Source organism: Perca flavescens, chromosome 10 (genome assembly GCF_004354835.1).
Source record: "Perca flavescens isolate YP-PL-M2 chromosome 10, PFLA_1.0, whole genome shotgun sequence".
In the NCBI taxonomy this organism is placed as follows: Eukaryota; Metazoa; Chordata; class Actinopteri; order Perciformes; family Percidae; genus Perca; species Perca flavescens.
This window is the reverse complement of record NC_041340.1, coordinates 2633194-2648462: the sequence shown is the minus strand read 5'-3', so window position 1 is coordinate 2648462 and position 15269 is coordinate 2633194. Positions and strand designations below refer to the sequence as shown.

At 42.2% G+C, this 15269-nt stretch overlaps 1 protein-coding gene across 1 annotated transcript in view; it reads right to left on the bottom strand.

Moving 5' to 3' along the window:
- LOC114563327 (diacylglycerol kinase theta) overlaps positions 1 to 12885 on the bottom strand; it is a 35241-nt gene extending 22356 nt beyond the window's left edge. Inside the window, exons 1-3 of the mRNA XM_028590178.1 lie at positions 12498 to 12885; positions 3883 to 3962; positions 1 to 88 (exon numbers count right to left, since the gene is read on the bottom strand). The exon at positions 1 to 88 is cut by the window's left edge and continues 12 nt beyond it. Coding sequence (XP_028445979.1) covers positions 1 to 88; positions 3883 to 3962; positions 12498 to 12723 — 394 coding nt within the window. The 5' untranslated portion in view covers positions 12724 to 12885. The remainder of the gene's footprint in view (positions 89 to 3882; positions 3963 to 12497) is intronic.
- Between the last annotated feature and the right edge of the window lie 2384 nt (positions 12886 to 15269).

Here is a 15269-nt window from a genome sequence, read left to right as displayed (position 1 = left end):
GCGCCGTGTTTCCCTCCGTGTGTTTCCTGCAGACGCAGCAGAAGCGTTTCTTCTGACCGGCCGGACCGAAGCAGTGAGCCACGGGAACCTGCAGGGGGCGACGAACACGAACACACTCCGATAACACAGCTGCAGCTAATTGTCACGAATAAAACCCAGACAGTGCTCTGACTCTGTGAAGTGTTCTCTGTTTAGAACCTACATCACACCGCTATATACTGCTCAATTGTGGTCTAACTATAAGAAAAAGAGTATGCAGAGGCTCAAGGTAGCATACAATGATGCAATGATGCTCCGTGTCCCTAGGTGGCATAGTGCCAGCCATTTGTTTGTGTCCACTAGCGTGCCAACCTGTGAGGCACTCTTAAGACAACTGATGTTTAGTTTCATGTGTCGCCTGGACAAGTCAGAGAACCACATAATTGAAGCTCTAGTCAGCCCTGTGAAAAGCTCTTATAGATACACTTCTAAGTTAAGACAGCATTGGTGCAATAGCCTGTATATCCTATAGGTTAATATGCAATTTTTATGTATTATTGTATCTCTTTTTTATACTATGTATATTGTATTATGTGTTATATGGATCGGTGTTTGCAATAAAGTTTATATATAGAGTAAAAGACATGGACACAGTGACGCCATATATTTCCACAGAGACCAGTGAAGGATATCAGAAGTCTCTTTTCCGGTGTTGGCTGAGTGTTACTGAGCAGCCTCCAACTGAGCTTGAAGACGTAGATGTGATGTGAGCAACGTGTCTGAAAGTGTGAAGTCTTCATGTGCCAAGGAGAAATCTCAATCATTCCCAATCTTGACACTGAGATGGGTTTTTCCCCCATTGCCTGTATATAACCCCCGTGAATATAGGTATACCTCGTCACCCCTACTTCATTATTTAACAACATATACTTTTCTTAAAATATCCTAGTTGTTTGTGGATCAACGTTACTTTGTATGAATTCACTTGCCACATACCAAAGTATTTCCTATCAATCAAAACTTTGCTGAAATATTTTGTTCCGATACTTTTATGGACTTTCTACAGGCTTCTCCCTTGACTGTATGATGCCTCCACGTCCCCCTGATTGCCGGTGAGCTTCTCCTGTACTATACGGTAATTCCTCTACTGTGCGACAGAAAGTCTTGCGTATTCGTATGATATCCTAAGAAATGATGTCCGCTGGCTGGACACGTTACGAAGTTAAGCGTCTTTACAGTTTAGTTTAGCCGACAAAAAGTGAGCGTCATGCAGCTACGACTGTCTCCTTAACTTCTTCCAGGACATGAACACCTGTTTCCTGGGTGAAAGTCTTGTGTTTTCTCCTTAACTTCTTCAGGACATGAACACCTGTTTCCTGGGTGAAAGTCTTGTGTTTTCTCCTTAACTTCTTCAGGACATGAACACCTGTTTCCTGGGTGAAAGTCTTGTGTTTTCTCCTTAACTTCTTCCAGGACATGAACACCTGTTTCCTGGGTGAAAGTCTTGTGTTTTCTCCTTAACTTCTCCAGGACATGAACTCTGCTCCCCAGCTTCAAAGCCCTGTGTTTTAGGAGCCAAACCTCCCCACCGATCTCCTCCCTAAGAGGATCTTCAAGCTCTTATACAGTTCAGGCCAAAAGTTTGGACACACCTTCTCATTCAATGGGTTTCTTTATTTTCATGACTATTTACATTGTAGATTCTCAATGAAGGCATCAAAACTATGAATGAACACAATTATGTACTTAACAAAAAAGTGTGAAATAACTGAAAACATGTCTTATATTTTAGATTCTTCAAAGTAGCAACCCTTTGCTTTTTTTGATAACTCTGCAAACCCTTGGTGTTCTCTCAATGAGCTTCATGAGGTAGTCACCTGAAATGGTTTTACCTTCACAGGTGTGCTTTGTCAGGGTTAATTAGTGGAATTATTTCCCTTATTAATAAAAAAAGCAAAGGGTGGCTACTTTGAAGAATCTAAAATATAAGACATGTTTTCAGTTATTTCACCCTTTTTTGTTAAGTACATAATTCCATATGTGTTCATTCATAGTTTTGATGCCTTCAGTGAGAATCTACGATGTAAATAGTCATGAAAATAAAAAGGAAACACATTGAATGAGAAGGTGTGTCCAAACTTTTGGCCTGTACTGTACAGCAGCAGTCAATGTGCTGCTGACAGTAATAAAAACATGGAGTACATCGGGATTACTGTGCTTTACTTTCCAGTGATACAGTATATGTAGGAATGCATAATGAGAACAGGCTGGTTTTGTATGAACTTAGGCAGATTTATGGCTACGACTGTACAGTAAGAAATGTCTTAAGTAATAAAGAAAAGAAAGGATCAAACTCTTGAAATGTTCCAGGGATGATAGAATAGATAGTCTACCTGAACCTGACTACCTGGGGAGAGTATTCAGTATCCTATACAAAGTGGCATATTAAACCCAAGATTGTTTTGTTTTTGTACATACTTGGACAACCCCATGCAAATAAATGCAGGGAAATACTTCAGAGGATGGATGGAGTGAATTTAGAGTAAGATTGTATGAACACTCAGCATAATGTAATGGCTCCACACACAGAGGGATTAGGATTATCCAGTTTGCCTTAAAAGCTGCGAGCCAGCCCTGAATAGGACAACGACATTACTAAAACATAATGACACGTTATATAACTGCATGACATGTTAACATGAAGCACCGGGGGTGGGGGGCTGAACTCAGAGGGCCTGCAGCTGGTTTTCACCCAAACATGAGAGTATACGGACATCACGAAGGAACTTCAACAAACTACCTATGGGGCGATCAAATGCAACAGAGCGTTACCTTGAATTAAATGACAGATTTCTCTGGGTTTGAACATTGTTGGACACTATAATGCAAGTACACAACTCAACAACATACAGAACATGTACTAACACATTCTGGCTGGGGCGACCTCTAGCTCACCCAGTAAGAGCATTTTGCCCCATGTAGGGTTTGAATCATCACATACCCTTCACCATAGCTAGAGATCAGCATGGTTTTATGTCAGTTATCCTAATAGCTGGTTTCATTTGCATTGAGAGATGATTTTATGGAAAGTACCCCATGCCAATCTCTAGGTATGGTGAAGGGTATGTGATGATGTGGGGGTATGGTGAAGGGTATGTGATGTGGGGGTATGGTGAAGGGTATGTGATGATGTGGGGGTATGGTGAAGGGTATGTGATGATGTGGGGGTATGGTGAAGGGTATGTGATGATGTGGGGGTATGGTGAAGGGTATGTGATGATGTGGGGGTATGGTGAAGGGTATGTGGGGGTATGGTGAAGGGTATGTGATGATGTGGGGGTATGGTGAAGGGTATGTGGGGGTATGGTGAAAGGTATGTGATGATGTGGGGGGGCTATTTTAATTCCAAAGGCCAAGGGAACTTCATCAGGATGCATAGTATCCTGGATCCATGAAATAACTGGCCTTTCAAAATAAAAGTCTGCCTGCCTCTATGAGAATTTAACATAGGGGTGTACTGACTTATGCCCCCTGTATTTTAAGGAAGATTATTTATTTATTTACGATACATTATTCATTCACAAAGAAAACTGGTGTCCTTAAAGGTTGGATTTTTCCTATTTTTTTTAGTTAAAGCATTAAGATCAATTTCCAAAAGATGATTTTGTTATTCCTCTTTTTAGTCATCTTTAGCATGGGTTCCTATACTCATGAGCAGCACCGTATCTAATATTTGCTTGAACAAGTCATCAGAGAAGAGAAGCGTCTCTGATCCAAACACCCATCCTCTCTGCAAGCGCTCGCTCCGGTTTACAGCTGGGTTATTGATCGGTGCAGCAGTTAGTCCGGCTCAGTGATCAGCTGATCGATAAACATCGTGTCGGGCTTGTTTGTTTTACTCACCCGGACCAAAGACGGAGCCATGCAGGAGCAAGCTGAGCGCAGCGTCTTCAGGCATTTCTCGTGACACATGAAGTTACACACTGGAGGAGACAGAGGGGACACAGAGGACAGAGACACACAGGTCCATATGAGTCAAGTCAAGTGGGTTTTATTGTCATTTCAACCATATACTCCAGGGGTGTCACACTGGAAAAAGAGAATCACACCAAGAGCCAGACATGGAGAGAGTTTATTGACGTGCTTTTGTTACTGCAGGTCACTTTTTTTTAACATTTTGGTAGCTTTTTTTCCTCATTTTTGTTGTTTTTGTTCAGACTTTTTTGTGGCTTTCTCAGACATTTGTCACCTTTTTGTAAATGTGTTGCTTTTTCCGACATTTTTGTTGACATGAAGCCCTACAAAAGTCATAAAAAGAGTTCCTTAGCCATCGTAGAATTTAGCAAATCAAGCAAAACCAATGATAATTTTTTTTAACAACAACCTGTTTCTCAGCCTGAATATGAAAACTCTGTCTCTGCTTCTGGGGGAATTTCTGAGTCTCAGATTCGGCAAATCTGCCCAAATTCTGCTTTGAATGTCTGGTAATTACAGTTTAAAAAACACTTTCCTGCATTTTTAGTTTGGCGCACAACTAGGCAGGACAAAAATAAAAATGTATTGTGAACCCAAATTGATATACTGGCCGGATCTAAATCTGCAACGGACTGGATCTGGCCTGCGGGCCTTGAGTTTGACACGTGATATACTCTGTATATAGGGAGACGAAACAACGTGGTTTTACACGCTGAGCATGCGGTTACATTTAAAATATATAAAAAACGACATTTGAGACAGGCTTCATTTAGTGCACACACATTATAGATTATACATAAAGTGCAATATACTTAAAGTAGAGCATTTAAGACAGACAAGGGACAGGACAGACAACAGACAACAGAAGACAGGGCATAAGTAGACAGAGCACTGATTGCTGGTTAGGTTCACAGTGAGGTGTGAAGGTAGAATATATAGAATTTAGCAGCAGCAAAAAAGTGCATGAGTGCATTTCAGTTCAGTGTGAAGAATGTGCATCATGTTTGGTTGTTTTTGGCAGAGCAGCATGTTACAGCGGCTACCCGTTGCGAACCCCGTTTACGTAGCACCGAAGGAAGAGACGAGAGACGTTCTGCTGCTTCTCGTGGCACTCACACTGCAACTGCAATCAGCTGCGTGCATGAGGACTTTTATTAACTACGCCCACAGACAGGTGGCTCGTCAGCGTTAATCACATCTTAACTCACAAATGATGTTTGCCCATCATTAAATGAAAACACAAATGAACATTCAATAATTGAGAGCAACATTCAACAGTTGTTCTGACTGCTTGAGGGAAGAAGCTCTTCCCCAGCATAAACAAGTTCAAGTTTATTGTCATATGCATATTAGTACGAAGTACCATAGCAATGAAATACAATGTGCCTTAGCACTCTCTCAGCACCAGTCAATAATACCAATTTTAAAAACATAATAGCATTAAAAACATTATAAAATATCCAACATAATATACATAAGTTACTAAGTTCAGACCACAGCCCTCCTTCCTGTTATGCTATCGTTCAATAACCTTTTTACTTGGGGGTAAAAACTATCCCTAAAAACGTGTTGTGCACATTTGGATGCTCTGCAAACGTCTCCCCGATGGAAGATGGGAGAAGAGATTGTATGCCGGATGACTAGAATCCTGCAGAATACCTCGTGCCTTCTAAGTGCTGCGTTTCCAGTAAATGTGTTGGAGCAATTCATGTCAACACATCAACACAGATAAGACCAAAAAAAAGTTCATAAGATAAGAAGGTACAAGGTATAAGGTCACTTTGGGGGCAATTTGGATTACAGCCCGCAGTAACAATATATCTACCAAACAACAACAAATAAACAACCACAGTACTACATCACTTAAATTTGAATTTACAGGATATTATTAACAATGGGGACAACAGCCAGGATGAATGACCTTTCAAATCTATTCCTTCTGCATCTCTGCAGACTACATCTACGCCCGGAGGGTAGCAACATAAATTCACCCCACAAGGGAGGACTCGGATCAGCCAGGAGGGCTCTGGCCTTCTTCAAAGATCTGGCCTTATACAGGTCATGTAGGTCATAACGGTGTGCCCACACTTTTGCTGCATACCTTCACGATACCTTGCATGCGATTTTTCTGTTCAATAGAAAGTGACCCGTGCCAGCAGACAAAAGAGAAAGTAAGAACTGATTCGATAAAACATTTTCATAAAAACTTAAAACTGCGAAGCTTACGAAGAAAGTGCATGCGCTGATGTACTTATTTTTTTTTATTTTTATTTTTTTACACACAGCATCAACCTGGGGCTGAAAGAAAAGCTTACTGTCGATCACAGTCCCAAGATATTTGTACTGCTGCACTAGTTCAACTGGTTGATTGTCCATTACAACCGGAATGAGATTGGGATTTCTTCTGAAGTCAATGCACATCTGCCACATTATTCGTTTTATGGCATGAAAATTTCCCTTTAAGGAGTTTTTGTTAACATTAATATGAGTTCCCCCAGCCTGCCTATGGTTCACCAGTGGCTAGAAATGGTGATAGGTGTAAACCGAGCCCTGGGTATCCTGCTCTGCCTTTGAGAAAATGAAAGCTCAGATGGACCAATCAGGAATCTTCTCCTTATGAGGTCATAAGGAGCAAGGTTACCTCCCCTTTCTCTGCTTTGGCCACCCAGAGAATTTGGCCCTCCCATGAGAGAGAGAGACATCATGGCTTTCAAACGAGCAAAGTGACAGTTGTTTAAGGCCACACCCCCACCCTCCACCTTGCCCCCCCTCTTTCCTCCTCAATAGCTACAGACACAGAAATGGCACATCCTAAGGAAAGCTCATTGTGGGACGGGCTCTAGTGGCTGTAATTTTGCACCAAGGCTGAATTTCAGGAAAGAGGCTTCAGATACAGTATTAGGGGACCACTAAGGTCTATATAAAAGAGACTTCAGATACAGTATTAAAGGACCACTAAGGTCTATATAAAAGAGACTTCAGATACAGTATTAGGGGACCACTAAGGTCTATATAAAAGAGACTTCAGATACAGTATTAGGGGACCACTAAGGTCTATATAAAAGAGACTTCAGATACAGTATTAGGGGACCACTAAGGTCTATATAAAAGAGACTTCAGATACAGTATTAGGGGACCACTAAGGTCTATATAAAAGAGACTTCAGATACAGTATTAGGGGACCACTAAGGTCTATATAAAAGAGACTTCAGATACAGTATTAGGAGACCACTAAGGTCTATATAAAAGAGACTTCAGATACAGTATTAGGGGACCACTAAGGTCTATATAAAAAGAGACTTCAGATACAGTATTAGGGGACCACTAAGGTCTATATAAAAGAGACTTCAGATACAGTATTAGGGGACCACTAAGGTCTATATAAAAGAGACTTCAGATACAGTATTAGGGGACCACTAAGGTCTATATAAAAGAGACTTCAGATACAGTATTAGGGGACCACTAAGGTCTATATAAAAGAGACTTCAGATACAGTATTAGGAGACCACTAAGGTCTATATAAAAGAGACTTCAGATACAGTATTAGGGGACCAACAATCAGGTCAGTAGAGCTGGGCAATATATCGATATTATATCTATATCGTGATATGAGACTAGATATCGTCTTAGATTTTGGATATCGTAATATCGTAATATGGCATAAGTGTCTTTACCTGGTTTTAAAGGCTGCATTACAGACTTTTGTAACTGTTCTATTATTTGCCTTTACCCACTTAGTGATTATATCCACATTACTGATGATTATTTATCTAAAATCTCATTGTGTAAATATCTTGTGAAAGCACCGATAGTCAACACTACAATATCGTTGCGGTATCGATATCGAGGTATTGGGTGAAAAGTATCATGATATTTGATTTTCTCCATATCGCCCAGCCCTAGGTGTCAGTAGGAATTCGACATCCAATCACATCAGACATTATTGATGTTGTTTTATTCCAGAACTCATGCATGTGTGTGTGTGTGTGTGTGTGTGTGTGTGTGTTCACACTCCCAGACCATGTGTGTGAAAGTTCCAGTTTGTTCAGGTTGGCAGAATGTGCAACAGGGAGTAGGAATGGCTTTAGAGACATATCTGTTCTGAGGCCATGTTATTTGTTTTTGACAATTTGGTTGAAAGAAAACCCAAATTTCTGATATGGAAGCTTTGAAAATGGGTCAAATTTGACTGGAGGACAGTCAAAGGACAGGAGAGTTAACCCTTGTGTTGTCTTCTCGTCAACCTTGAAAAAAAGGGGATTTTAAATTGTTAAATTTTTCTTCTACACATTTTCAGCGCATATTTCTACGTCCCAGAATATCTGATTATAAAAGGGTCAATGTGAACCAAAGTCAACACAAGGGTTAAGTGAAAAGAGCAGGAAACGTGAGAAATGTGAGAGTCTGACAGTACCGATGTGTGTGTGTGTGTTTGTGCATGAGTGTGTGTCTGTGTGTGTTCAAATGTCATACAGTGATCTGCAGCTCAGATATAGAGACACGCTTGGAGTTTAATCTGTCAAGAAGAAGAAGAAACTTGTTTTTATCTTATTCTCATTGCAAATTATTTAAAGATTAGATTTAATTAGAACTTCTTCATTCTCATCTGGACAAAAGAAGGAATCTGCAAGGGTCAGACACACACTACTCTGAGTTCAGGGCTCCCTACTTGAACGTTTTTCAATAAAAACCTAAAATGCTCTATGATATCATGTAAGGGCAATGCTTGTAGCTGAGGGGGGATGGCAGCCTGTTGCTGGAGTGACGTGGTGTTTGTGGCGTTCTGTGTCTGAACCGTCACACTGTGGTAAACCACAAATGCTCGCTCGGACAGTTTCGCACACGGAGCTCGACATCAACAACTCTGCAGGCAAACACTTAATCTAAATCACATGTAACTACTTGAAAAGTCGACTAATGTATTTAATTGCTGCAGCTTCTCCAAAGCTTGGTGGAAATATAACTCACTCAAGTACACTTTTGATTTACTTCTACTTCACTTGAGTGTTTCCATTTTATATTGTGTGTGTGTGTGTGTGTCTGTGTGTGTGTCTTTGTGTATGAGTGTAGTGGGAGTATGTGTGTGTGTGTGTGTGTGTGTGTGTGTGTGTCTGTGTGAGTATGTGTGTGTGTATGTATACTATCAGTTGGGGGGATTTTCTTTTCTTTTTATCACAGTCTGGGTTAAGTCAAAGGTTAGAGAAAATATGGATTTAGATCACACGTGTCAAACTCGAGGCCCGAGGGCCAAATCCGGCCCCTCACAGATTTTCCATCCGGCCCGAATATCAATTTAGGTTCACAGTAAATTTTGGCCCAACTAGTTTTTGTAGCTTTTTAAAATGTTTTGGCGCCTTTTCCGACGTTTTTTTCCGATGTTTTTGTCCCTTTTTTTTTAACCTTTTGTGTGGCTTTTTTCTTTGATGACTGAGTTACTTTTTCGGTTCTTTATGTCGACCAAAACGGTGAGTGAGAAGACTAGATGAGACATGCAGTAATACAGTCAAAGATATAAAAGTATCCAAAGAGCACCATGTCATGGGACATTTAATGTGGACATGTGGAGTTATGTTTGACCATATGTATTAGGGATGCACTGAATCCAGGATTAGTCTTCAGATTCGGCTGAATTTTGGGCTTTTTGACGGGGTTCTGGTTTCTGCAGAACCTTTGAATGTTTTTCCCAGCGAACTGAACCCTACGCTTGCACTACGCTGGTCGCCATAATGACGGCGCCGTTGATCACAGGAAGGTGTTTACCTAGGTGGAGCGTTCAATGCAGTAGGCTGTGAGGAAGTGGACATGGATCTGGTTCAATGGAGTAGGCTATGAGTAAGTGGAAATGGATCTGGTTCAATGCAGTAGGCTGTGAGGAAGTGGACATGGAACTGGTTCAATGCAGTAGGCTGTGAGGAAGTGGACATGGATTTGGTTCAATGCAGTAGGCTGTGAGGAAGTGGACATGGAACTGGTTCAATGCAGTAGGCTGTGAGGAAGTGGACATGGAACTGGTTCAATGCAGTAGGCTGTGAGAAAGTGGACATGGATCTGGTTCAATGCAGTAGGCTGTGAGAAAGTGGACATGGATCTGGTTCACTGGAGTAGGCTGTGAGAAAGTGGACATGGATCTGGTTCAATGCAGTAGGCTGTGAGAAAGTGGACATGGATCTGGTTCAATGCAGTAGGCTGTGAGGAAGTGGACATGGATTTGGTTCAATGCAGTAGGCTGTGAGGAAGTGGACATGGATCTGGTTCAATGGAGTAGGCTATGAGTAAGTGGACATGGATCTGGTTCAATGCAGTAGGCTGTGAGGAAGTGGACATGGAACTGGTTCAATGCAGTAGGCTGTGAGAAAGTGGACATGGATCTGGTTCAATGCAGTAGGCTGTGAGAAAGTGGACATGGATCTGGTTCACTGGAGTAGGCTGTGAGAAAGTGGACATGGATCTGGTTCAATGCAGTAGGCTGTGAGAAAGTGGACATGGATCTGGTGAGCAGAAAAAGTTGTTGTTTGGCAGAGGGTCATCCCTATGCTCCCTGCTCGGGGAACATAGGACCCAGTTTTTCCCCCAAAAAAAGGGTCCTATGTTCCCCTGTAGCAATACATACCAGGGAGCATAGGACCGACTTTCTGAAAAAGGGTCCTATGTTCCCCGCAATCTATCTATCTTTACGGTAGACTATGAGCATGGCCTACCGTCGCATGGCCCACCTTAGGGTTAGGGATAGGGTTAGATAAAGTGACATAGGGTTTGATAAAGTGACATAGGGTTAGATAAAGTGACATAGGGTTAGATAAAAGTGACATAATTAACAGAGCAGCCAAAGAGCCGCATGCAGCTCGAGACCTGCAGGTTTGCCACCACTGACCTAACCCTTTCCTCGTCTAGGCCTATTTGCATATGCGCGTCAAACATAGGCCTATTTGCCATGGAAATTGGGGGACCCTAAACAATACACAACATGGCCTCAAATACTGTGGGCGGGGCTTAGATTACAAAAAAAAACAACCTATCTTGACTTTGTGTTGTTATTGTTGTGATGTGATGTGTAGGCTACACACAGGCAGAGGATGACACACTTTGATGACATCACACGTTTGTGTTAATCCAACTCGACGGCTTAAAGAAGAAAACGTTACGCAATCGAGTCGAGCAGCTTTTAATGCACAGCTGCTGTTTGTGACTGATGATGATGATGATGACGATGATGATGATGATGATGATGTTTCCGCTCTCTGCCACACAAACACGCCTCCTGTTGCCATGCCAACCCAGAGGAAGTAAATCATGACTTAACTGCAGCTCTCATCATGGACAACCAGTGTGTTACTGGGCAGAGTGGAGAGAGAGAGAGAGAGAGAGAGAGAGAGAGAGAGAGAGAGAGAGTGTGTCTGTGTGTGTGTGTGTGTGTGTGTGTGTGTGTGTGTGTGTGTGTGTGTGTGTGTGTGTGTGTGTGTGTGTGTGTCTGTGCGTTGAATGAGGTTGTCTTCTCTTCAGTTCGCCTGTTGAATTCCTGATTGAGTCGTGGCTTTGTGAGAAGAAAAAGGAAGAAGGAGAAACGGGTGGAAAGGATTGAAGAGAAAGGAAGTAAAGAAAGAAAATGAGATGAAAGGAAAGAAACGGGAAAAGGAAGAAATGAAAGAAAGGAAGGAAGGAAGGAAAGAGGAGAAAAGCAAAGAAAATGAAAGGAAATAATGGAAGGAGAGGAAAAAGTGGGAGCAAAAGACAGAAAATAAAAGAAATGAGAGAAAAGAAAGGAAAGAGGATAACAGAAAAGGAAATGTAAAAGGCAATTAAAGAGGAGGAAATAAAGGAAGGAAAGAAAAATGGAAAGACCATAAAATGAAGGAAAGGAAAGAGATGAAGAAGTAAAAAGGAAGTGAAGAAGAATGAATTAAGGATGGCACCTGGTTGCTCATGTTTGCTGCAGTTGATGCATCTTTCAGTAAATGCAGCATGACACACACACACACACACACACACACACACACACACAAGACACACACACACTGAACACACAACGAACACACACACCGAACAGACACCGATCACACAACAGACAAACACACCGAAAAGTCACCCAACAGACACACACACCCAACACACAACAGACAGACACACACAACAAACACACAGAACAGACAAACAACGAACACACCGAACACACAACAGACACACACACACCGAACACACACCGGACACACACACACACACACACACACACACACACACACACACACACACACACACAGTGTATATTTCCTTTAACAAGTTTAAAACTACAACTGAACCAGATCCCAGTCTGGTCTCGCAGCTCTACCCAAATAATGTATTCTTCTTGGTGAAATCCACTGAAGGAGACACCTTGTTTAGGGTCACCTGTAGCTCCACGTGCAGGATTGGTGGTTCAATTCCCACTGGGACTATATACACCAGGACATGCACTTATGTGGGATATGAGTTCAAGTTTTTCCTAGCCTATACATAATGAATGATAGCATATCTATAAATAAAACACTGTGGGCTATGTGTGTTCTTACCTTCACACAGGAAGCCGATGAGACCCCAGATGAAGTCGCTGCAGCTGTGGCAGAACGTGGGCTTGGTCAGGGTGACTTTCTTGAGGCAGTGGCCCGGTGCGAAGCTCTGGTGCTTGGGCCGGACACCAGGGGACTGCTGCGCCCTTTTCTTCCCGGTCAGAGGGCTCGCTGTCCGGCTGTCCGCGGCGTCAGGGTCCGCCGGTCTGGCCCAGCCGGAGTCTGCCATGTCCTCCAACACACAAACTCACCGACACGATTGCGACAACACGGGGTGTTACTGTGTTCACTTGTGATGCAGAAAAGCCTGGATGGCTAATAAATATTCCACCCCCGGTGGCGAGACATCCCACCGGGCCGGAGACAGCGGCGCAGCCCCGGCTGCAGGGCGCCGTGCTCGGTATGTGTCCTGGCGCTTCCCCCCAGGCTTCAGAAGCTTGTTATCCAGGTCCTAGCTACAATAAAGAGTAGGCAACAAGATCACGACTTCGGGATGCAAACACGATTAGTTTTCAAACCCCTACTGGAGAATCAGAATCATGATTCCACCGGCTGGATTCAGCGGTGCCACCCAGCGGTGTTACCCGGCGATGAGGGCGCTGCTGTCGGCGTGTTTACCCAGAGCTTCCCGCCTCATAGGCTGGCAACATCAAACATCAAAACTCCTGAAATATTAATCGTGTATCCACCTTCCTGAAACACAGCGTGGGTGTTCCACAGTGGCAGTAAAGGTTGGTTCGTAAGCCTTTTCGTCGTCTTTTTCTCAGAGATCCGTCCAACGCACAGAAAGCCGAGTCCCTCCGCCCGGAGACAGCGGTGCCACCCAGCGGCGCTGCACCGAGGAGAGCGCCGTGCTCGGTGTAGTTCCCGAAGCCCCCCCTCTTCTTGGGAAGCCGGGTAAATAAAATATGAAATATCGATCCGGTAAAGCTGGATGCCGGGTGTTTGCGGCTGTATGAAGTCTTTGAAATGGATCTTTATTTTCAGTCAAAATGTTCAGCCATGCAGCCGGAAACATGCACGTTCAGAGTAAGACACGACAAACCGGCTCCGGAAATGTCCGAAACTTGCCGCAGGGTTTGGAGACAAATGTTATTCAACAAGTGTGAAGTGAGCCGGAGGGGGTTGCTCTCATTTTTGGGTTTTTTCTTCTTCCTTCTCCGGGGATGATTCTTCTTCCGCGTCAGAGTCTCCAACACTGATTTACTCCTCCTCCTCCCCTCCCCTTCATCTCTTATCTCCTTTCCTTATTCCCTTCCTTCATTCCTCCCTCCATTTCCTCCCCATCATTAAGGTTCTGCTGCATCTCATTAAATGAATGACTCGCAAACAGCATAGACTAGGCTATTATTCTGCCACCTTTCCTTCCTCATTGTGTTTCTTTCCTTCCTCTTTTTCTTTACTCGCCTCCTTCCTCTGTTTGTCTCATGTTGTTTTTAATCTCTTTATATATTTCTATATTTGGACCCTGTGTGCTCATTCATGCAAACATTCACTGTGATGACAGAAAAGCTAGGTTTGTATTATAAAATATGTGCATTTAGACACTTTCCCCTCTGGATATTTGATGTTTTTGGCCTTCTTGCACCTCATCACTGTGTCATGATTGAGGTGCAACAAGTTGAAGAAGCAGTTGCAGGCTGAATAGACACAAAATAAATCTAAATACAGCAGCATGTTAAAATAAGGAAAGATAAGACAAACCTTAATTGATCCCCAGAGGGTAAGTGCAGTAGTTGGAACAGCACAAAGACATAAAGAACTACAGAAATAAATACATTATTCAGAAATATATACAGTAAAAAGCATTAAGCTTCAAGCATGACAATGGAACAAACACTGGAAATGGAAAAACTCACTTTAACAGTCAGAAATCAAATGGAAAAATTGTAATTGTACATTGTATCCAGAGCATATAGTTAGAAGAATAATTAAATGTTCTAATAAGTGCATACTGTAGATGGATATGCACACACACACACACACACACACACAGTGGAGCTGCACCCTCTTTTTTGTGTGCGTTTTGTCTTATTTTCTGTCTTTCTGTGTTTTTTATTTTTTCTATTTTATTTTTATTTACTTTTTGATTTAAACAGGGAAGATTTTTTAACTTCCCTGTTGTGTGATGTGTTCCCCCTTTGTGTTTTCTATTGAATATTAATATGGGGAAAAATTTTTTTTGCTTTTTGCACACAACACTAAGAAAAGTACTACAATAAAGTAATAAAACAAAAATATATAATGCAGTATATAATATATATAATGCAGTGTGTTTTGTGAGTCTCGCATTGCCAGTTCTATCTCATGGTTAAACCTCATTGGCTCTTACCAGTGTATCTCCGTGTGTACTTTGTCCACAGCAATCCCACCAATCGGTCCCAAACCTCCCAGTTAGCAGAAATTCAGTATAAAAAGTCATCAGCAGACTTTCACACTTTCACTTTCTGGCTCTGATGTTAAATAAAGCCAATTGTAAAGTAAATATTAAAGCTACTGTTGCAGATTTTGGTCACATTCATGTCAAGATAAATGCGAATAATATTCTCTTTAGGTCCTCAGGGTGGCGCTAAAGGAATTTTGCACCATTTAATTTCATTATTGTTGTGTTATAATAAAAAAAAAAACTGTTGTGCAGTGGACTTCCTGTGCAGACAGGGTTGTACCTGCTGTACATGACCACTAGATGTCAGTGTGAGACACATGTTGCTCCATCACACTCTAGTGTTGCTGCTAGTTTCAGGGAATCACCTCCAGCTGATCTCTTTGCACGTT